Raw genomic sequence first — 24679 nt, 5'->3', positions numbered from 1 at the left:
GCAAGCGTAAATACTGAGCGAAAGTTCCCCTGGACATCCCATAATTAGCAATTAATGAATTCGGCTTTCGTAGGATATTCATTCAAAATAATTCCTAATTTTAAAACACAGCTAAAACATGCTAAGTTCGATGACACGATGTTAAGTTCATCTTCGATAGTGTACGTTTAGGTTTGTCCAGCTCCGCAAATATTGTCCAAATAGCAGATGTCGCCCTCCGAGTTGTCTTCTTGCTGTTTTTGCCATGTTTTTAGCTATTATTTCGCCTAGTTCCGGCTGTAGTTCTCACTCTTAAAAAGGGGTGAAATGTCCGCCATCTTTTTTTCACAACCAAAACAACTCAACCTCGTCCACAGGTCTTCTCGGTAACAGTGCCTTAACCTGTAGCGTGCTGCATTTTTGACGTCATTTCCTCGTTAAACACAAAATTCTTCCAAATTTGGTCATCAGTAACTGGTTATGGTGAATTATGCGTGTGCTTTTAGCCAATCAGAATTGGGGAAATATTTTGAATGAATAATAATACTCCTTAAATGTAATTAATTCAATACGGCCGCCGTATCGGTAGAAACGTCTATTGATTTCTCTTTTGACTTTTGTACTAGCACTAACTTACCTCTACGAGGTCTTCTCCATCGGCGTCGCCGGGGACGACTGGGTCTACAAGGACTAAAGAAACATCCGAACAACCTACAAGTACATGGTAACGGAAACGGGCGGACACTAGCAGCAGTGGTCAGCGGTCGCTTCTCAAAGAACAGATTGCATAAAGTAGATCCTCTATCACCACAACAAAGGCTGAATGGCTCGTCATCGCCTTGTTCTCTCTTGTTACTGGTGTAGTGATATCTGTGAAAAAAGGTAAATCAAGAGAGCGGCTAAGTTGAAGCTAGCATTAAGGTGGATTTCCACTGTTGCGTAATTTTTACGCGTGAACTCACGTAAGCTTTACGCGCGTTAATAAAATAGAGACAATGAATGGAAGGTCACGCGTAAAAGTAAAAGTTGAACCACACTCAACTTTTACGATTACGCGTGACTTTTCATACATTACTTCTATTTCATTTACGCACGCAAATTTTACGTGCGTTCGCACGTAAAAATTACGCGACAGTGGAAATCAATTACACGACAGTGGAAATCAACCGCACGTAAATTATACACGCGAGGTGATCAACTTTTACTTTTACGCACGATCTTTCATACATTGCCTCTCTTTTATTTGCGAATGTTTAAATTTTCCGCACGTACGCACGTAAGTTTTACGCGCGTAAATAAAATAGAGACAATGTATGGAAGGTCACGCGTAAACGTAAAAGTTGAACCTCGCTCAAGTTTCACGTTTAAGCGTGTCCTTTCATACATTGCCTCTATTTTATTTACGCGCGTTCACACGTTAAAATTACGCGAGTCCACAAAAAAATTACGCGACAGTGGAAATCAACCCTTAGAGAGGTTAAGCACCATATTTACGGCAAACAGCTGTTTCCCGTAGGTAATCATCGTTTCTTGTGTGTAAGCTTCGCGGATACCCCAGTTTTAAACGAATCCACAGCGCTTAATGAACTAAAGTGAATTCATCTTTACGGAAGCGTTCACGGACGACCAATGAAAAAGCCTTTAAAATGCTGCCTATTATTACGGCAAAAATGGGGTAATGACTGCGTTTCATTTAACGGTTCTTTATGAAATCATCCACATATTTACCTATTTGCTTTCACAGGAATACTAACCTGTATGCTCTTCCAGCTGAAGGGGGCTCTCCGACAAAAGCATTCCTCCTTCGCCCTCGTCTGTGATAACAACACCGATGGCTAGCACCATATTTGGGGGTAGCAAACCTAAGTTCATAGCACTCGATAGACCAAGATCTAGTTTCTCTTCTGTATCGGTTATCACGCCTGCATGCTGTTCTTGTAGCCGGACAATCACCCAACTCCTCCAGCCAATCTTTCGGGTCTGGTTCTTGATTGTACCAGCTCATACACTTCTGTTCATCTGTTAGTACTACAAGAGCGTCTGGCGCGTTGAGAGATTTACAAAAGAAACCTTGACGTCTGACTCCGTTAACTTCAAATTCTTTAGTATCAATGCTAAAAATGCTTTCTCTGAACGAGTCTTCTTCCTCGTAGCTATACGATCTGTCCTTTGTGGCGTATCCTACAGCGCATTTTCTTCCAATACGCCTAGTCCACTCCATTCCACCATCTTCATAGCTGTAGATTACGTATGAATCGGTTCCATTTGTGAGGAGGACCGCTTGATAGGTGCTTTGCTGAAAAGATGAGATCATAAGAAAGGTAAATAAATAAATAAATAAATAAATAAATAACGATTTAGGGGAAGCACATTCACATGGTGGTTTTCCGTCTACCCGATTCCTGGTCGAATTGGAATTTGAAAGTGTTTTTGAGTAGTGGGGAAAACCGCAGTAACCGGAGAAAAACCTCTGGGAACAAAGGAGAGAACCAACAACTAACTCAACCCAGGCGGGTACTCTCACCACTGCGCTATCCTTGCCCCCCGAGTCACAAACACTTTAGAAGACCTTTTCTAGACTTGCGTCTGGCACATTGGCACATTGCGAGCGTTTTTTCCAGCCCTGCGGTCTAATCTGAAGGGAAAGCAAAGAGACCCACAGTGCTCTTAGCAAAGAAGAGAGCAGGTAGTCCCCGGTGTTTATAGTTAAGGACATAATAGGGCCATTTATACGAAGAAAAGACGCGAACTGTACCATTTATACGAACATGTCTCAGTCTAAGACAAGAACAGCTCGTATAAATGGTTTGCGTCTTATTTCTGTTCTTGACTCGTTTTCATGTGAATGTTGCCCGTAGCAACGGCAATCCAACGTGGCGCGCCAAAAATTTACGCGTGCGTACTATGCGTTCGCGTCTTATGTAAGGCGCGAAGGTCATTTATACGAAGTTTAAGTCTTAGCTAAGACGCGTGTTATCTAAGAACAGGTGTTAAGGGCTGCTCTAAAATAAGACGCGGCTTAGCGTTAAGACGCGTCTTATTTTTCCTCGTATAAATGGCCCTATTATTAGCCCTTTCCGGCATTGATTAAATAAGGGCTATGTCACGCTGTGTCACGCTATTAGCTCGATCTAATAAGAATTTAAACCTGCTGTTTTACTGAAATGCATGATCCTTTGAGAATTAAGACAGCTTATATCCGGCCTAGTTAATTCGTACTTGGCTTTCTTGGTTACTTCAATTAGGTGTATGTGTAATTGTAAAATACCTCGTCTACGTATGGATTGAAGACCTTGAACCAGAAGAAAAAGACTCTTCTTAGGAATCTTGCGTAGGGTGAAACTTTATCCCATTTGACAATCACCATCCACGTAGCAGTGAAGTCGCTGGCACCGGAACAGTTTCTGATCACTTTAGAAGCATTTTCTAATTGCTTTAGAATAAAAAAGAAATCGTATGTACATGTAAGCGTTGTGAATTTAGTCATATTAAAGTACGACTCATCTTGAAGGTAAAGGATTATAAAAAACGAGAAACATATACACTATTTGGGAGAGTCATTAATTCATTATAAGTAAATTCCACAGATATTTTTAGTGAAATATTGCTTCTTTCAGGTCTATGGGAGCCATAGCAACAGTCATTTTCCATCGAAAAAGTTTTGTTCGTTGATTGAAATGCCTCATGGAGAGTCCTCCCCATATCTCTAACTTTTGAAAAAGGACCAGAAAAACTAAGTAAGAAACTGTTTGCAGGGTATGGAAGTCATATAATTTTCATTTACGGAAACATTTTCGCTAAAATTTAACCACATGAAAAGTCATACCAGTATCTTTATCTGTTCAAAACTGCGAGAAAAACTAGGTATGCATCTGTTTGCAGAGTTTAGTAGAAATCATAAAACCTTCACGTGATGCCTCTGAGCAGACATACCTCTCTGAACTCGGAAGAGCCTTCGTCCACAATTTGATAAGAAACTGAGCTGGCGGAGGTGACGTCAGTGTTGGCCCAGAATACTGCGATAACATCCTTCCGCAAAGACGTGAGTCGTTTGGGATTCCTTCGATTATACCTCTTACCCACTGAAATCAACCCGTTGGTGCAGACCTGGAAAATATAAATTACATACCCTCAGTACAGACCAAGCTTGTTCGGTTTAGATATTGGCTGCATATCGGCTTGTTTTTTGGTCTTTATGGTTTTTTTTTTTTTTGCGCTTTTATGGACGGAGGCGAAATCGATTCATGAGTATGGCCAAGAAAACGCTAAGTTTTCTTGCGGGGCCAAAGCGGGAAATCCCACAAGTGCAAATGCCACATGGAAAGTCATACCTCTAACCAATCAGGACACGAGATTCACTTTATCTTGCCCTCTCAAAGAACCGACTATATAATAAATATATTTTAGACGTACGTATGATACAGAGATTTCAGCCACAGGATACGTTTTGAACCTTTTTGTTCTGTAACTGATTATAGATTTTTTACATCAGAATTCACTACTTTAGAAACAAGAGAGAACCTTGGCCGAGTTAACCTTCGCAAAGAATTGTGGGACAGGCAAAAATTGGCCAATAGCTGACCGGCGCGTCCGCAGTAACGATCCCAAAAGTCTTTGCGACAGCCAACTCGGCCTAGTTTCCTGGGCGAATTTTGGCAAATTTTGGTCATCAATAGGGTAGGGTAAGGCCTTAAAAGCTCTCTGGAAAACTAGGTGTGATATTAGATGTCTTTTTTTTCAAGTGCCCGTCAACTTTCTTAACGTGTCCGTTGTCCGTTGTCCGTTTTGGAGAGTTTTGATAGTCTGAGTCCATCTCAATATGAGTTCAGTTAAAGAAATAATGGAAGATCGCAAGAGACTAACGCACATGATTTATGACACCTAGAAAGTCATTAATTTTCCATGCATTATTGTAACAAAAAAACCACCAGTTTTCAAAAGTGTTCGATTATTTTCACTGAGACTTGACAGAAATGCCGAAAAAATAGCCTCAAAGTACGTCACAAATGATAACTTCGTTCTAAGATCTTTGGTAAATACCAAGGAAAACTTACATAAATCCTCTTGTGAATTTTACCAAAATAGGGAAGTCCACTGGGAACATTCACTACTTGACATCCAGCTCTACTGATCTTAATCACCCAGCGAAGAATGAAGGGAATGAACCTTTTAGCTTTGAAAAGAAAGATACGTTTATTAAAACAACAACAACAACAACAACAACAACAACAACAGCAATTTAGTTAACATAGTTCCCAGGGGCCTTTCCCTTCCGAGAAAGAGAGAGAACCTGGGAACGAGTTTGGTAGGCGGATGGACTCTTGTGAGAAACTGAAAACTATGAGTCAATAAAGAGTATTAGCTAATTAATTAACAACTATTCAGCAATCAAATGCGTCGAAAACTAACATAAAACTTCATTATAAAATAACTAAGATAGTACGCGCGCTCTGATTGGTCGAAAGGCGTGTTTGCATGAGAGTATGTAAACATGGTTGTGACGTAAAGATGTTTGGCTTTTCGCGCGCTAATCACGCAAGCACGAATTTGAAAAAGGTTTTGAGTTGAAAAACCCGACAACTTTACTTTATTGACCCATTTCCTCGTCGGTTGAAACTTGAAAAATCGTTAGAAACATGCTGTGTCAATTTTTTCTCGCTTGAACTGACATTTTAAGCGAGAAAACCCGTATACTGGAAAGCATCTTTTCTGCAAAACAAAGACTGATTACGCGTACAAGCTTCGTGTACAAGACTTCGCGACTGGTAAGAATTTCTCTTTCAATCAGGGCTCTAAATAAGAGAGTTTTGCTTTTTTTCCCGGGAAAGTTATTTTATAACTTTTTTCCTGTGTTTGCATATCCTGATATAAACACTCGAGGGCTTGGGAGAATTCTCGACAGTTAGGCAAACCCTCGACTTCGTCTCGGGTTTGCATAACTGTCTCGAATTCTCCCAACCCCTCTTGTGTTTATATCAGGCTATGCAAACACGGAAAACGTTTTCTATTGCTTAATTAGTAATCACTAATATAATAAAAGTACAGTCAAGCCTCGCCTTACGGACACCTCATTATAACTACGGACAGTTTCCTTTGTCCCTGGGGAAAGAGAGCCCTTACATTTTCTCTAAATTCAACCCGCTTAATACGGACACCCCGTTAATACAGGCACTTTCTACGCCCCCCGCCCCCCCCCCCCCCCCCCCCGTCCGTATTAACAAGGTTGGACTGTACAACTAAAGATTATATGAAGGTGCTGAGCGCATTTCCTAAGCGCAAAGATACCTCCATTGCTGTCGGCATCCCAAGGAGCTGTTACGGGAATAAATCTACTAGATATATCATATTTAAAGTACCTCGACATTTTCCATTTCTTAATGTGTAGCCAGAGAAACATTGGCATTTAGCTCCTCCGATGGTGTTAATGCATTCAGATCTTGATGGGCAAGTAATTTGACCAGATGCACATTCATCAATGTCTAAAACAAACCAATGAAATCAAACAATAGAAGTTATTTTTCGTTCGACAAAAAATAAGGAAGTTTTCAGATGAGAACGACTGACGTGCTGAGAAACTGACCAAGCTACGAATGGCATTTTCACAGTATACAACGAGAAAGAATGGAATAACTATAAGGTTATTCCATGCTACCCAACTTTATTAAAACAAGGTAAAATAATAAACCGCTACGTTACGGGGAAACTGGAAGAAATACCAGGATGTCAGTAATGTAGTACTGGGCGTTGGAAGCAACTAAAATTCTTAATTTCAGGTCCAGAACAACTTAACAAAAAGTCACTTTTCAAAAGATTTTTTACCAATATTAAGTGCACAACACTTTCCCGGTCCTTCGACGAGCCCCCAAAATTACCATTAAATAGAAAAATGTGCGATACCGAAGAATTTGAAACGGCTTTCTAGTTCTCTGATTGGCTGCATTTTTTATGACATCAAATAATTAACATTTACGAATATTGGACAAAGTTGAGCAAAATATCAGATTTGTCAGTGGCAAGCAGATCAATTATTTTCCAAAGCCGAAGGCTGAGGCAAATAATTGATCTGCGAGACACTGACAAATCACGATATTTTGCATTAACCGAGTTCAATGGGTTGTTTTATTAATCGAGTAAACATGCCAAATCGTTCTCTGAAAGGTCAGCGAAGCGATCTGCCATTTTCACGCAAGAGCGATCGCAAGAAGGAGATATGCGTGGTTTCACTTACGCATGAGCAGACCATTATTTATAGGCAGCTATTTGCAGGTCCCTTGGCGGGTCAATGAAAAGGAAGGAAAATTGGCATCGAATGATAAAAAGGGATATTTAACAAGGAAAGATTATTCTTACCCGTACAGTTAAAGAGGACCCTCGGAGACACGCTTGTATTGTAATACGCCATATAACCTCGATTACAATTACAACTGTAACCTCCATTGAAGTTGGAACAGACTGAATTGGAATCGATATCAGAGCATATTCTGGGATTATTCCTGCATTCATTGATATCTGTCAACAATAAAATATCGGGAACATTGTTAATGCTTTCAACCCAGTAGCTAGCCTGTGTACAGAGGACGTCTGTACACAGGCTACCCAGTAGCCTGCGTCGTAGACGTATTTTAACATCAGTTAGTGATGTCTTCGCGGTAGCGCCGATACCCTTGTTCTTGGCCCCAAACGGACTCAATGAATTACCGGAAGTGACAATAAATTACCGGAAGTGCGTTTCGAATTTCCTTTCATCTTGATTGGCATATCGACAAACGCTTCTTGAACAGGCCAATCATGTCGCGCACTCAAATCTTGGTATAAAGATGGGTACCCAGAACAAAGATTTCGGCACTGTTTCGCAGACGGGGACCCAGAGTTTAGTTTCGTCTGTGGAGCAGGGTAGAACCCAGGAGTCATGTTATATGAGCAGGTGAAGCAAGATCATCCGGGTGAGCGTGGTCCTAAAAAGGACTGTTGTTGAGAGTGACTGACGAAAGTCCTCTATAGAGTAGAAATGAGAAGTTCCTTGTCAGCTCATGTATTGAACACTCTTCTGTTTGTTCAATTAAGTCGCAAAGTTACTGGTAGTAGGCCAGTCAAGCCGTGCGAAGCTGGACTCCGAACGTGAAAACGTGTACTCTTATTGAAGAACCACTAACTAACGAACGAACCCATTACTGGTCTTGCTAAAAATTCCTATACTTGAGTATACATAAAACTATTAAACACTGTCTATGGCTAAGAAGGTGTAGGAACAAAAATCACCGAATACGGTTTTCCAATACCTTAAGATCGCTTGATTGTCAAAGAGCTATTTTGTATATGACATGCGAAGCCCCCCTGGACCTGAGATCGAGGGTTGGCCATCTAACCGCAAGTGGCAAACCGCGTCTGCCCATATTTGGGACATAAGATTCGCGGGTGGTTGCTTGCGGCTGCCACGTTTCTTTTCATTCATTTGTTCACTTCTGTTTTAGCTTAAGAATGGTCTTCAAAATTTCGCTTCGGTGAAAAATAATCCGATAATTAATAAGCAGAAGAATTGTAAAAGTGTTATATCCCCTCAAATGTGGGATTGTGATCTTTTGGGGTGCAGAAAACATTGCGGTAATTGTCTTCCCTCTAGAGAGTGGTCAGCCACACAAACGTGAACCTCAAACCGCAAACCTAATGACAAGGCAATGATCACGTGACTTCTTGACGTTCTCAGTTGGCGGGAAAACCTCAATCGTAAGGTCTCTACTATATATATGTTGACTGAGCACTTACCAAAGCAACGTCGTAAAAATCTGTTGTAGCTTGTACCGTCCGGACACTTGCATTCATATGAACCCACGGTATTTATGCACTGAAGTCCACCAAAGAAACAGAGATTGTTGTTGTTGGCACACTCATCGATGTCTACAGGAAGATTAATAAGGCAAAGGTTATAACTATACCTTATAAAACGGCTGCGTCACGGCTATTTAGTTCGTCGGGTTACTACTGGCGATAACGCATGTTTATTCGCTATGGAACTCAACTTTAGCGAGGAATTTACTTGTCTATGAAAAAAATCACAGGTTCACAACACCGACCCACGCAAATCAATCGCACGAACATACAGTGACCCACGCCTTGCACAGCATTTCGTTTCCACTTCATTGTGTGATGGGCTTTTGATCTTATCCTACAGTCATATACCAGCTCACAATCCTACCAATCTCTGATAGTAAAACGAATGTTTCCTGTCTACTCACCGTCGCACGTGTTATTTTCCACGTTATGACGAAATCCTTGGTTGCACTCGCAGCGATATGAGCCTGGGGTATTAAAGCAGTAAGAGTCTTTTGGGCACATGAAGGTTCTCTCTTGGCATTCGTTTATATCTGCAAATTAACAACGTGTCATTAAGGTAAGACTATTCAAACGTTTTCGCATGATGCATGAAGGGTTTCGAACACATGTCACAGAGAATCTTCTGAAATTAAAATTTGAAATTTAGTAGACTAAAAATCTTACCACCAACTTTTCTGGCGCAGGTTAAAGTCATAATTGGCACATACAGAAAAGTCAATGTGACGCCATTTGATTGGACGTCAATGTGATTTGAAGCGCTGTACTTTTTCTACTCTGAATCAGCTCAACATGCATCCCAGGTTTCAGGCACGGGCGCGAACTACGCCCCTAACCCAAGTTAGCTGACGCTAGGGATTGGAAGTCTACTCACCTTCACAATACCTTCCGGCATATCCAGTGGGAGGGCAGATACATTCATATGTCCCTGGGAGTTTGACACACCGGGAGAGGCGGTGGCACCTGTCTGTTCCACGTTGGCACTCATCAACGTCTATAGATATGATAGAGAAACGAGGCAAACACAGCATGATGTGACATGATGGATAGAAGTAAGCTCGAAAGGAAGTGTGAGTTCAATTGATCGTATTCCAAAGCATAGTTATTAGAGGAGACTGGTTATGAAAAGCGGCAAACATCAATGATAAAAACAACAGTGCTGCAGTTTATGTTAGAAGCACCCTGAAAGTGCACAATCCTTTGTTTTCTGTTGGCAAATTGTTACGGAATAAATTAATGCAACGTTTTTATTGGTCAGTACAATCAAAATGATAGGAATTCTTTTGAACGTTGTGCACTTTCAGGTCCACAAAAACATATAACAAAGGAGTCTGACGGGTTTCATAACCATTCCACTCAATTAACTATGTCCAAAGTAAGAATACTCAAAACGTTTGTTACAAATCTCTTCTAGTTCGGCGTCTGAATCAATCAGGAACGCCTGTTTCAATTTGGAACGGCTCAGCAGTTCTTCCCGCCTAGCCCGGCCGGAAATTTCGGCTTTGGATCGATTTTGGAACGGCTTTGATTCAGACGCCGAACTTTTCATATCCCGAACCTAATGCATAAATTAGTATAACGTTATTTAAAAGCAGTTCGATCGAACTGAGGATTTTTCTCCTTTTGAAATACGTTCGGCTGAAATTTAGATCAGCGTCTATGAAACGTTCGGCGTCTGAACCGGGCCTTATCTAACATCTATTCCATATAATAGCCTATTACAAAAAGATTTTTCGATATTGAAAGGCAATGACTACCAAAAAAAGTGATTTCTACAATTTATTTCATGTTTTCCTATTACGAAATACAGTCAATCGCACACGCCCTAAGTACGAAATTGCCTTATTAAGGGTAGCACTTAATATCTTTCTATAAGAGTGGTCCTAAGAGAAAATGAAAACAAACAAACAAATAAAACAATCGAAATATAGAGATTCAGACGGAATCCATCAGGAAAATTGAGTAACTTTAATTTTCAGTGGACAAAAACCTTGTACCAGAATATTTTAAGCCATATCGCATTCTTTTTCACACTTTTCAAGGCCTATAAAGGTAATAAGTTATATGAAATAACTTCAAAGAAAAGGTTCTTATGGAAGCCCGAGAAAATAAATTTCAAATTTCACAGGAATTGAGAAAACTGGTACAATCGAATGAAATTTGAAGCTTTTAAAGCTCGTTTTCTAGGGCTCCCATAAGAACCCTTCCTTAGGAGTTTTTTATGTAACTTATTACATTTAAAGCCCTTTGAAAAGTGTGAAAAAAAAAAAGAATTTAGTTTGATTGAAATTACTCTGTTACATGGTTTTTGTTCACTGAAAATTAAAATTACTCAATTTCCTAATGGATTTCGTATTCATATGTTAAATTTGAAGAGCAACTAGACTGGCCCACAAGTCGAGCTCAAAATTTTTCTCGAACGCAAAGCGCGCGCTAGAATTTTTCATGTTTTTGGTGGCAAAGCACGCCGGGGCCTAGTGCCGGAACCGGAAACGAGAAGCGAAGGACTTTGAGAAATTCTAAAGAGTAACTTACTCACCTCTCTCGACGAGAAAAATAATCCTGTGGACAATCCATCGACAAGAGAAACGGAAGATGGCAAAAGGGTAGTTTGGGATATCTCCATGTATCTTGAACAAACGTCCCAGAAAAAAGAAATTATACCTGATAAGGATTTGCAAACGATTAGTACGACCGGAGGTAATGCCACTGAGGGTGAAAAACTCATCAACACTTAGGTGCATGACTTGGGTAATGAACTGGTAAATGGTTAGTTTGCGAACGAACGTGATGGAAAAGCCATTCATCTGGGTCACAAACGCCAGAGACTTTGTGGATATCACTTCACGTAAGCTCAAAACGGTGTGTCTAGTGGTGTTGAGGAATCCATCCAGCTGGCACATGCTCAAGGTGGAGATTGGGACATTGATTTGAAGTGAATTGATCAGGAACTGTTGGCTGACTCCAAGCATTTGACTCATGACTTCAAAGGCGTGAAACACCACTAGTCTGCGAATCACTAAGTGGAAATCGCTAACAGTCAAGTTGTAAGTAAGCTCAGCGTCCGTTCTGTTCACTCGGACCGCAGCCTCGGAAATTGTCAGATTGAGGTTGCTTACATAACGTATTAAAGTAAACCTAGCGCAGAGTACCTCGATTTTCAGTGGGCTCAACTGTCTGATGTAAACCACATTTAAACTAAATGCTTTGCTTAGCTGCAGAATTGTGACATTGTAAGCTTCAAGAATCTTTGTAACAGCCTCCTCGACCTCCTTTTTAGTTTCCCCATTGATTTCCATGATCTTGGAGTTCGTCTTGAAAATTAATTCCACCAATGTTGGGTACACTTTATACGATTGTAGTTCAACAACCGAAATGTTGGTCTGCAGCGCTATTTCCTTCAAGGTGACGTTTAACAAGTTCAAGTCGTATCCCGCGGGACCTATAATAAAGGACTTCAGATAAAGCACTCGTCTGGGAACCTTCGCTAGTACAAGCTCCAATACTGAAGTCACATTCTCAAGATCGCCTCGGACGAGCTCAGTCCAGTTGAGATGAAGCGAGGCCCGAACGTTTCGAATAGTGACCTGTAAACTAGTGAGGAAATCGTTGCCGAGTATTGAGATCTTCGCCAAATGAAGCAATGGGTAATTTTTGAGGTCGTCCGGATTTTCCACAGCTAGTATTGCTGCCAGTTCTTTTGTGCTTCGGTTGAGAAGATCGAACGACGAGTCATTGATTTCCAAAAATAAGGAAAGCCGCCTTACAGTGACGTTAAACGGTTGAATTAGGATGTCTAGAATGGATTCCGTCTCGACACTTCTGTTATTGGCAAGAGCAGTCTGATGTAATGTTTCATTACCCACTAGCTGAACACTTTGGGAGAAACTTCTCAGCGTGACAATTTTGCGTAAAACTGACTCAACTTCTGAGACAAACACGCCACGGAAAGCTTCATCAAAGGTGACCTCAAGATAGTCTGACATATTCAGAAGGAAAAGAGAAACTTCACGTAAGGTTAGTTCCAAATAGTCCAGACATCCGACGGCGATGTTCAAGCGATTCGCTGTATCTTGTCTTGAACCAGTCATCAACGCGGTTTCAAGTATGCGTAAAATGGTCAGCGGCCTGTCCCCACCTTCTGCGCCCTGCTGGCGAGTGGCAACTGTTACGTTGACTAACGAACTTAAATTGTAAGTTGCCCTGCAAGAAGCGCTGGTTGGTGGAACCTAAAAACAGAGAGAGGTAAAATATAACACAACTGGATGTCACATGTAGCAATCCAACCTAAGTGTGGAGAATCAAAGATGTGGGCACTAAATATCAATAAATAAACATAAGCCCTATTAAGAAGGCTTGCATGCTTCCTTTTCTTAATATAACTGTCTGGGAACTTTTACTACCTGAAGCGTGAACAGCTAGAAATCATTATTGATTTCAATAATGGATTATTGAATTTATTATTCAGTTTAGTGAAATCAAATTTTTCTAATTTTCAAATCAAAAACAGTTTGAAATTCGTTTTTCAATTGAATTACTATTTTTTGTTTAATGACTTCAATAGTACACTATTATGAAACTTCAAAGGAATCTACATTTCCTTCAAGCGTCAGTGTTGGTGAGGACAGTGATGAGAGTGACAGTGACAATGACCTTGTTTTGTGTTATGAAAGTGAAAGTGAAAGTGAATCAGATGATGACAGTCATACTGTAACAATACAAGAAGGCACATCAACAAGAAGCGGCCGCAGAGTAGGACACTGGTCCATAAGATATGCTGATTTCCTTCAGTGAACAGGAACTCCTTATTGAAGTATAGATTGAAGGGGGTTGGGGGTGGGTCACCTCTTATATAAAGTTATATGGGGGTGGGTCAAGAATTAACTAATGGGCTTAAAGGGGTGGGTCACGTTTTTTCTTTCATGCTAAAACAAAAAAAATCCCCCCCCCCCCCCCACATAAATAATGACCAGACCCTTAGCTTTGATCCTCTGACGTAGGAGATATTCATTCACCATAACTCTGCCTATCTCTGATAAACTCCCTCCTTTAAGAGAAAGAAAGTCATCAAGCACCACCACCCCCAGCCCCTCTCTTCCCTACCGTGGAGGCTTCATATTAGAGGCGTCAACAACAGTCAAATATATTATTCATTTCTATGGCACAACTTCAACTAAAAGTTTTCAAATGTGCATTGTTGTCTACTTGTTTTGTTTGCTTGAAGTAACAGATCTTCATAAACAGTAAAACTATTCATCTCTGATAAGTCCCTTCTTTTAAGGGAACGAAAGTAATCAAATACCCCCCCCCCCCCCCCACCCCTCCATTGTGGCTTCATAAAGAGGTGACAAGTCACAACAATATGGAAATTCTCGTCAGGATGGCCAATCAGTGGCCGCAGCTAATTGAAGGAGATGGCCCCTTAATAAAGGTTTGATTTACAACTTTTTCCTACAATTATTTTGGGACTTTGATGAATGAAAATACAGATGACGGAAAATATACTCTGAAATAGAGGTTGATGACTCATTATTTTGGACCAGTAATGCTTCCCCCATCACATGCTTCTTATAAAATAAAGTAATGTTTCTGCCTAAGGTTACAGTATGCTAATTCACGCAAACCTCTTATGAGTGAGATACCCTCCTTTAGGCAGATACTTGCCAGTCCCCGAAGATGGCTGCTTTATTTATGGTGGTTCAAATATTTTTTATGTTTTTTTACCTCCCAGTTTAAGTACATGTACTATTATCCAGTGACTAACTGATGGTTTACTATTATCTAAAGGATAGTAATACTATGAACACAACATATTCAAAATACTTCACCCACTTAATATCTTTGCAATCATCTTAATAGTGTACTTGTAAGCTTCTGATATATATTCTGTATTTCAGTCAATCTCAGCATTGTTTTTAACATATCTTTCCTTCTGTTCTTTACCTTTTGTAGAATTTATATAAGCTTAAATAACTTTTGTTGACTTGTCAATTTAACACCAGTTGGAGTGTGTATTCTGTTTTATTTGGACACTGCCCACCTAAACTAGCCTTTGCCTTTGGTTATGTGCAGCTGTGGTGTGAATCCAGGGCTTGAAATAATGGCTGTTTGATGCTTAAAAATAGGCTTTGTCCGTACAAATCCTTGGATTACCTACCCCGCTAGCAGAGGTTTCTCTCCTGCATGGTTTTTAGCATTTAAGTCATTTGTGTGGCTTGTCTGTCATGTGCAGTGATTAGTTTGTTTACGCCCTGTGAGAAACTTTCTCACAGGGTGTAAACAAACTAACTATGTGACAGACAAGCCACCCACATGACTTCATAAATGCTAAAAGCCAGGAAAGAGAGAAACCTCTGCTTGAGGTAATGTTTTAACTTCTTATCGTACGAACTTCAGATGTTTTAAATACAAGTTGGAAATCATTGGCAATAGAGAAGAAAAACAAAAAGGAGAGAGATTAGCTACTACTGAAACACAACCTCTTACAGAATGCTATAATAAATATTTTTCTGGCCAAAATTTTGTTCTGTCCCATCAAAAATATGATTGACTGGACACATTCACTGGTGCAATTCCAAAAATTATTTCAAGCCCTGGAATGGAGCAAAAACTAAGCATATTTCTTGTCAAGACACTAACCTGGGAGGCACTTCTTTCCATGAGAAGAAGCAAGTGCAGGACACTCAACCAGACACAAGTCTGCAACACCCTCCACATGACTGAACCTAAAAGTAACCATGCACAGTTTGAGTAATATTATCATGAACCTTGCTGATCACAGACTGTGCTGAATGCTTCTAACATTTTCATTTACAGTAATCTGTGGATTTGTCAGGGCTGGTACTTAGGGTCAGTGGCAGGTGCTTTCTCCGGCTATTATGAGCATGAAAAAGTTATAGTTGTTTTTTTAACAGTGTTAATCTGTCCGTTTGTAAAAAAAACAACTTATGTTTATGTTTAACTTATGTTATTGTGTTTACAAGCAAGAAGTTGAGCTGGACAAGCAAAACCTGGCAGCTGCTTTCCCAAAGGACTGGATGGAATTCAAGTTTTTTTTTTCAAGCTCTGCTCTCAGGGTGTAATTCCAATTTTCTGATTAGCACACCCTCCTCTTTCCCATGGGATTTCCCTGGGCTCTCTTCGTGCATTTCCTCCTCCTGCATTTTTTTCACCCTTTGTCAAGCACCATATTTCCGATGTCTCTAATATTTCTTTGATGATATTAGCATTATTCAACTAAAGCTGGTTTGAAATTTTGTAGCTTGGCATCTTTCACATCTTACAGTTACCACCATCTCTGGAGAGAGAGATCATGTCTCTTGAGACTGGAATCCAGTTATGTGAGAGGGTCAGCTATCAAGTGTCACCCTTGAAAATAGGGCATGTTCAAAAACAAAATAATTTTGTGCATGAATTAAGAGCAGATCATAAACATCATTTTAAAAAAAACATGCTTTAGACCTTAACTTCAATTTCTCATGAGGAATTATGAAATCTTACCAAGATAAGGCGGTGTAAAATCTTAGCAGAAGATGTTTCTAATTGGCTCCTAACAATATTGTAAATACTACATACTGCAGTTAGAATGTGCTCAAGTTAACAATGAGAAATCAACAAACAAATTAAAGCCGCATGAACAATTATAAGTATAAAATCTGTGGTGAAGCTAATGAGCTCTCAAGTTGATTCTTCCCACTTCAGACCTAGCAACTCTCACAATTCTGCCTTGAGTCTCTTTTTATCTTTTTAGTTTTCTCATGGCCTCATGAAAAGACTCCCTATCTCATGGTCTTTGGGGAAAAATGATTCTCTAATTATCATTTAAAATGATTTCTTGTTGAATAAAAATGGAAATTCAGAGGAAATGCTAGTGTCAGGGTTCGTACCCTTTTTTGAACAAAAAATTCAAGGACTTTTCTAGGACTTTCAAGGAAACATTTCCTATTTTTCAAGGACTCCATACAGTGTAAAAAAGAGCCTTGAGTCTATGTATTTTTCAGCTCTTTCGCAACATGAGTAATTTTATCTGGAAGGTCTTTCTGTGTTTACTCCTTTTCCTTTGGAGTTCTATTTAAACTATAAAGTTAGCATTGAAATTCAAGGACTTTCTAGCACTGACTTCATTTTTCAAGGACTTTCAAGGACTTTCAAGGTGCGTGCAAACCCTGTTTGCCTGTTTAGGCCTTGATGGCAATTTGTCTTACATTTTGGCCATGAAGTCAGCTTATCCAGAAGAAACGACCCCCTGCTATTAGTTTTGTCCTAGTGATGACCTCTTAGAGTCATGGGAGATGGTGGTATCAGAATGCAGTCCAGAAATAAAAGTTTCATTCCCCCTGTGGTGAATCATTTCATCTTGATCAGCGAAAAACTTAAATCTCACTACTTTTTGTAGCATATGCAGATTTTTTTTTTTTTTGTGACCTTCCAGAGATGTTTTATCAGGGATTGGACTGTCTGCCGCTTCATCATCACTTACATCCACCCCGAGGGAGTACTCCCTTATATTGCCTACACGGAGATGTGCCACTGGACAGGGCATGGTTAGGTCCTGTCTGTCCTAAAAGGGGTATATAATTTTGTGCAAGTCTGTCCCAAACGGGTAATAAATTAAAGAGTTTTGTCCTGAATAGGGTATATATTTTTAGGAATTTTTTGGTCCTACAAAAGGTCATGGTTTGAAACTCTCAGCGGCTCAGCGCGGCCAAAATATTGGTCGAGTACCCTCCCCCCTCCGACATCCACCCTGTTTCCATGTCACAGTGACCAATGTACCACCTACAGTACTTCCTTACACTGTATCTATCATAAAATTGTACTCAAATTTATGTGGAAAAATCCGAGATGCCGAGAACTTGGTTGCAAATTCAAGACTTAACAATTTCAAAAAATCGCTTCTCTAGCCCGAAGGAATCCCACACAGACGAAGACTTGCAAAATCATCACAATGCAAGTGAAATCGAGAGCGGTCGCATGTAAATTTTTCGAGACAGACTAAGTTACACCTCGTATTATTAAAACAGCTATCCTAGAATACCAAAGATATCAACAAACACTTAAAAGACAGCGCTGTTGTCTGAAAGATTGTTTCCTATGCGTCTGATTTATCAAAAGATTGACCCACCTCCAAAGTTCCATTTCGCCCGCCATTTTGAATCTTCGTTTTGTCCCAGCCTTCCTCGATTTTAACTGAATTCCAGTCCAACTCGGTCAGAGAAAAAAGTAAGGCCAAAAAAAAAAACAAATTGCGCTCTTTCCTAACCTGAGGTCAGGCGTTATTCTTTTTTTTTTTTTTTTTTGGCTTCTCTCTTCTTTGGCTCGAGATGGAAAAAAAAAATAAACAGATTACAGAGACAAAGGAAGAGGGCATGATCGCGGGCTAGCTCTTTCTCGAAAGAAAATTCTGGGATTTTCTGAATACTTTCCGCCTGTTGCACTTGTATTGTGGTATTCTTTCACCGGTCATTATAAACAAAATTCAGTTTAATATGGTTGATTGGATTCGTTAAACGTTGGATATTTCAAACAACTCAATAACCCGGCCTAAAACTTTCAAAGAGGAAAATGTCAGGGTTTTCTTACGTAGCCTGCGAATAGTTAGCCGCCTCTCTCCGCTCACTGTCGCTCCCACCCCCCGGGGGGGAGGGGGGACTCCCACCTAGTACATTTCAGAAGAAATTAAAGACTCACGTATGAGGCTTTAAATCACAAATAAAGTTGAACATTGCCATTTTCTATTGATGTCGCGACACTAAAACGTAAAAATCAGCAGAACGAGCTCGATTCGTAAGTCAAATGGATACAAACTGGTCCAATATCCTCCACAATGTTGGACCTCGACCATCATGTTCGACCTTTTAAATAAAAAGGGCCCTTTAAGCTCGCGTAACGACCAGTGTTGAATTTTAAATTGTTTATTAACTAGTAAAGGGGTCAAAATTTGTTACAGTATTTGCTACGAAGGTTGTTTCAGACGACAATCGGTTCACCATACTGCGCGCTCAAAATAGTAAATTACGAGGTGATTACTTGTAGGAATGCATTGAAGAGTGCATTTGTTAAAACAATCAATTGTTCCTTTGTCAGTAAAAGCACGTTCTAGATGACACTAACAACTTCTCTACAAAATAACCGCCGAGTATCCTGTCTGGGCTTGCAAAGAATAAATGCAAAGAAAAAACATCAATTTTATCAGTTAAGATTCATTCGTTCCTACTGCGGAAACACTGAATTGACACTGAACACCAACATAAACTGATGCTAATGGATTGCTATTTTCTTTTTCAGATGGGGTTGGCCGGAAGTTTGCAGTAGCATTCGTTTTCTCTATTATAAGGTGTTTCAAAGTTAGAGAAGCAAAACGTTATGTTAATGTTTTTAACCTCAGGAACCAAACACAGTGTAAACACTGCGAAAACAACCCGTTACCAGGTTATCTGTTTATCAAGAAGTGTACCGTCCTGTACTGTTCTTATGTAACAGAGCGTAACTATTATGGCGACGTGATGGTGCACGTATCTTTTAAACTGATGAAGTCACACTTATATACATGATTGTATTTACCAATGCAAATCGCGGAGGAAACAACTTGCTCTCTTGTGTTCTTATTCGATATGAGAAAAAGAGGGCAACTGACTATATATATAGAAAATTTCAATTGACTGACTTTTAATCATGTTGAATGAAATCGAAATTTTTCACTCAAGTATGGGAAGTCGAAAGCTTCTGTGAATTCAGGGGCACCCAATGGATCTGTTCCTCAAAATATCTGTTCTTCAGGCCAATTTTTGCTGGCTGGGAGATTTGGGAAAAATAATATGTCCTTGGAAGTAGTGTTGCTGGGAAATTTTGCCCTATGACTGTACCCTAACTGGCCAGCAATGTCTGTTGGGAAACTTGCTGGCTGTGAACTCTTCCATCAGTCTTGCCGGAAGTGGGGAACATATAAATGTTTCCCAGCAATCTCCCAAAATGCTTAAAATGGCTTCAGAAAGCTTTATTCATGCTTTGTTGTTATTTTTAGGTCTTTTTCTCAAAATTTGCCTCTGGGTGCCCCTGTAAACTAAACAAATGTCACTTCTAGGATACAAACTCTGTCCATGTCTGCGCTTCGATTATAATAACAAAGATCCGAATAAAAATGTATATTCTCAGAATCATTGCAGAACCAACGTGGCTTACTTCCAGGGAGCTCCCTTAAGAAGTCAGATGGGAAGTACGACATGTTCCCTTAAAACTCTACCGGCTAAATTCCCTGCGCATTACAGTCTAATATCTGTAATGTTCAAAACAAACTTTAGCTCCGTGTTTTGTTTTGTCATAAAGCACGCTTTTTCCGACAACTAATCAGAGTGCGCGTTATATCTCGGAACTTTATTATATAAACTTACATAACTTATACAAGGTAGTACATCCCCCTGGGACTACTCAGGGATTAGAAGAACAAGCTCTGGTCCTTTGTTTTTTGTTTTAAGCTTAAGGTTCTCAATTCGCTTTTTATCAATCGAAATTTAAAGTATTTTTGCACATTTACATTTGGTGTAATAACCTTTTTAAAGTTTCCCGACAGTCAAACTTAGCACGAAATTAAAAAAAATCAGATTGAAAACAAATCTGTGACTTGTTTTGTACCCTTTACTGTGCAAAGCAACAAAAGTAATGAATCAACAAAAAACCTTTTTACTACGCTTTTAATTTTAGAATCGTTTCAACACCTTATAAACCAGCTGTACTTCGGCACCTCAACGTTTTTGCCGATGCACTCTTGAGCGAGGACAAGCTGCGCACATACAAAATCTGCCCAAGCAGCGATTGCGAAGTGTTAGAGTATTGGTTTTGCACAGAGTTACGCTGAGTGATGTTACAGTAAAATAAACTAAACAAAAGCCCACACAATATAGAAACACACCTTGATTCCCAGTTTTCCTTTTAAAAATTAAGCCCTACGTACTCAAATTGCTGCCTTAGGAAAAGGACTCACCTTTCTAGTTTGGATATGTCCTGGGCTCGGCCGATCGATACTAGTCGTTGGCGATGGATTCAAGCCTAAATACACCAATTAGGGAACTAGAAAGCAACAGACCATTCACGCTGAGTGCAACATACAATGATACGATGCCCACACATACGCAAGAAGAAAAGAACCTACACAATCATTCCAACAGCATCATTATGTATTCAAGCTTTTGTTCATCTCTACCGAGGCGTGTCTAAAAAGAATTAGTTTATTAATCTCTGATCACGGTCTAACATTCCTCGTATACGTAGAAAATTCTACTCTTAACTTTTAAAACAAGGATAGAGTATAGAAGTAGGCTACCTCTTGGAGATACTACTAAAATAATGCTGTTTATATGTGCTTGCGTCATAAGTAACCATGCTAGAATAGATACATTGTTTGGTTGGTTTTTAATGACGTTTGGTCGCCTTTTTTAATTAACCTCTTCTAACCTTTTAACTCCATGGAATATCAAAGAAGAATCTTGAAACTCTGAAAGCATCATCAAACAACTTTCTTCTTGGGACCCCTCACATGAATGGACACAATAAATGCATTGGTTTCCGCAAATCAAAGCGTTAAGATCGTGCAGATTTTCAGATCATGGTTCTTGATGTGAAGCGGTGGTACAGCACTTACAATTACCGATTCTATATTATCAACTTGATAATATATAAAAGCTTTTCACGACATTCTACCCACTCGTCCCTTAACCCAACATTTTGCCCTGAACGAGAATTTAGTGTTAACGTAGGGATCATTGAGGGAGGAGTAGGTGGGCAGTATGTCTGAACCTCATACTGATCCTACGACTCTTCAAGGAAGGGACGCCTAAACGCAGACTGTATAAACAAAATGGGGCCACAACAGGAAAGAGGCCTTCAGTTTAAGAAATCGACAACAATTTTTCATGATCGTACTCCTATCGACCATAGAAATAACATCAGATTCTTCAAAACTCAAGTGGAACCACTAGCCGCAGGCGAGGTTTTCACTGCCAATTTTTATGAACATTTTGACGTCAGTCTATGGTCGAGAATGGACCATGGAAAATTGTCGTCAATTTGTTTGTTTGTTTGTTTTTTTCAATAACATTGACAGTTTCGACATCCATTTCCATAGAAGTTTCTCGGTAAGAAAAAGAAAAACAAATGGTGCCAAGATCAGGTCATTTTGCAAAGTCTGTACTCTTATAGACCATAGCTCTCGACCAATCAGCGCGTGAGATATCTTTCAGTCATTGTAAAAACAGACTGCCAGAATAGTTTGATTTCTGACCAGAGAAACGTTTTCATTATTTGCGCCCTTTTTACATCCATGTATTTTACCTATAATCCGGTGGGGAATTGAGGGGGAAGGGATGTGAGGGTCTCTTGGATAATTTAGGTCAATTGACGTATAGCATGCTTCCTGAACACCTGACCCTATTATCAGACCCAAAAAAGTCGTTTCCACCCTTTTTGAGACCCGAACAGCTGTCCTCAAGACCAGATTAGTGAGTTCACGCAACAGGACTGCAGGAAGAAGAGGACGACAAAACGCTTGTGTGTGACAAACGTGACAGGGCTATTACTTTGAGTGTTTTGTCGTAATCTTCACTTAACATTAGTATTTTCTGGTCTTTTGCAAAAAGATTTGTTTAAAGGAAGGTGAAGTTTCGATAAAACTTTTTTTCAAACAAAATTATTGTCACGCTTGTCACACAAGGTTTGCTGTCTTCTTTCCTCTCCCGTCTCGTTGCGTGACTTCACATAATGATAAGAATACCAATTTAAGAACCCTTGTACTAGAGGTCACAAAAACATACCTTACTTTAGACCCAAGAGGCTAAAATCTATTCCCAGTTTTAGACCAAAAGGGGTCAAAAACATTATAATAAGAAGTTCCCCAGGCCCGGGCATGGTCCCGTGTGGGGATCAGTTTTCAGTTCTTTTAAACTTGAGGGAAACTTAATGATCTAGGCCAGGAGTTTTAATAATGAATTTCCACCTTTCCTATAATTAATAATTGTCTTATTTAATTTAACTTTTACTTGGCTAATGAGAAAATGGGGACCTTAAGAAACTACGACGGTGACGGCAACGGCAACGACGTCGAAAGTACGGCAGTAGTTGTAGCAAGCAAAATAAGAACTCTGCACGTGCATCATTCTTTTTTGTAAATATCTTTGCCGTTCCCTGCACGTGACCTGATCAAATTTTAAGTTTACTCGACAGAAGGACGGTAACTAAAAGGTGACTCGTACCCAGTCGCTATTTATGTGTTTTTGGGTGACAGGAGACTGGGATTAGATTGAGGTGCGCGGGGACCAATGGGAATGCTCGTCCCTTCCCGTGAATCCCCGCGCGCCTCAACTTAACCTCAATCTTCTCTCACCCCAAAAACACAAAAATAGCGACTGGGCACGAGTCTGAACTACAAGGCGATAAACTGAATTTTACCATCTCTGTCTGAACTCGCACGCATGCAGTCCCCTCTCTTCAGCTCTGACCTAATTTCCCTACTTTTCAGTAATTGGGTGACTTGGAATTATCGACTGAAAGTTTAAAAAGACGAAAAGTCTACTTTTCAGCGATGTTTTCATTGGCGTCGCAGTTGTTGGAACCGTAAGGTCCAACTACACGTTTCAGCATTTCCAATCTCTTATTCGAAATTTTTGCACAGGAGAAAAAAAGGAAACGAAGAAGAAAAATTGCACGCAAACTTAGATCTGTCAGTCGTTTCAATTCAGCAATAAAATACCTTTAGGTTTGTATTTATTTCATATTTCTAATTAAATGAATAAAATCCCTGCTTGACATTTCCACATACTCTGCGACAACCTGTATAGAATGTATATGGTGCTAATCAAGTACTGGCGGCATAATTAAGCAAAATACCCCCTTTAAGAAGGGGGACTTGGTAAAGTTGGAGACAAAATTAATTTTTGGCGCTTCAGACTTCGATCAAGTACTTACAAAAGGCTGGGAGTTTGATAGAGGAAATAGGGTATCTGGTGGTGTTAGTCTTGTACCATGAAACTGCAATTAAGCTTTAAAAAAATACGATTTGCAGCTGTTTCTAAAGAAGGCTTTCAACCATTTCAGATGACACTTGTTCTCGTTCAGAAAGATGGCTTGTCTTAGCTAACTATCGAATCTCTCGAATCCTTTCTACTCAAAAGGGATATGAATTCGGCGGATAAAAAAAATATTCGGGCCGAAGAATTTAGTTTTTATTTTTATGCAAATAATTCAGGATATTTTCATCAGAAAGCCAGCCTCACAAAAGATTTCGCAACGCAGCACGGAGCTAAATTAGGCGACTAGCAAACTCCGTAAACATAAAATGGACATTTGTTTGTTTTTCCTGTTAGTTTTTCTCGATGAAAAAGGTAGTTCTTACGTATTTCCGTTCAAAACCTTGTCGGGGTTATAGCCGTTTGTCAAAACTTAACTCCGGGTGACACGAAAAGCACCGTATATATTTTTACAGAGGAAAATAAAATGAAAGTTGTTATTTTTTTCCTTATTGTCAGATTCAAATTGATTGACTGACTGAAGAAAATACGATTTCCTAACCGGGCTTACGTTAATGTTTCGTTTTCGTTTTATAGTCGATGACCAGAAGAGAAAAATATTTATATTAAAAAGGAGTATTCATCATGGAGCGCTTGATCCACTTACAAATACAGGAGATCTCAACCGGGGACAGTAGCGACAAAAAAGAAGAAGAAACAACAAAAAATAGAAAAGACAGTTTGAAGGGAAAAAAAGGAAGGCAGCACGTAATAATCTGCAAGATTTTTACGTCTTTTTCAATTAGTTCCCCTATCACATTAGATAATCAAGACGTTTACTTTGATAACCTGTCTACAATAGCTAGTTTTGTTCC

The 24679-nt window shown here is 39.7% G+C and overlaps 3 protein-coding genes across 3 annotated transcripts in view; 1 reads left to right on the top strand and 2 right to left on the bottom strand.

The window, feature by feature from the left end:
* The window catches only part of LOC140930272 (uncharacterized), a 26425-nt gene extending 17085 nt beyond the window's left edge, over positions 1-9340 (bottom strand). Inside the window, exons 1-9 of the mRNA XM_073379949.1 lie at positions 9213-9340; positions 8743-8874; positions 7330-7488; positions 6336-6458; positions 5034-5152; positions 3913-4086; positions 3248-3412; positions 1734-2275; positions 617-849 (exon numbers count right to left, since the gene is read on the bottom strand). Coding sequence (XP_073236050.1) covers positions 617-849; positions 1734-2275; positions 3248-3412; positions 3913-4086; positions 5034-5152; positions 6336-6458; positions 7330-7488; positions 8743-8874; positions 9213-9312 — 1747 coding nt within the window. The 5' untranslated portion in view covers positions 9313-9340. The remainder of the gene's footprint in view (positions 1-616; positions 850-1733; positions 2276-3247; positions 3413-3912; positions 4087-5033; positions 5153-6335; positions 6459-7329; positions 7489-8742; positions 8875-9212) is intronic.
* Positions 9341-9419: 79 nt separating this feature from the next.
* On the bottom strand, positions 9420-13033 carry LOC140929904 (uncharacterized). The gene is made up of 3 exons (XM_073379598.1): positions 11348-13033; positions 9683-9802; positions 9420-9433 (listed from the first exon to the last, which is right to left on the bottom strand). Exons 1-3 carry the CDS (start codon positions 12897-12899, stop codon positions 9420-9422), a joined length of 1686 nt encoding a protein of 561 aa, XP_073235699.1. The 5' UTR covers positions 12900-13033.
* A 326-nt stretch (positions 13034-13359) lies between these two features.
* Positions 13360-24679, top strand: part of LOC140929903 (polycystin-1-like) — a 39874-nt gene continuing 28554 nt past the window's right edge. The window contains exons 1-3 of the mRNA XM_073379597.1: positions 13360-13560; positions 16070-16156; positions 17240-17351. Of these exons, the coding sequence (XP_073235698.1) occupies positions 13360-13560; positions 16070-16156; positions 17240-17351 (400 nt within the window). The remainder of the gene's footprint in view (positions 13561-16069; positions 16157-17239; positions 17352-24679) is intronic.

This window comes from Porites lutea, chromosome 3, assembly GCF_958299795.1.
Source record: "Porites lutea chromosome 3, jaPorLute2.1, whole genome shotgun sequence".
NCBI classification, from domain to species: Eukaryota; Metazoa; Cnidaria; class Anthozoa; order Scleractinia; family Poritidae; genus Porites; species Porites lutea.
Note: the sequence above shows the minus strand (reverse complement) of the source record. Positions and strands in the feature narration are given on the sequence as shown.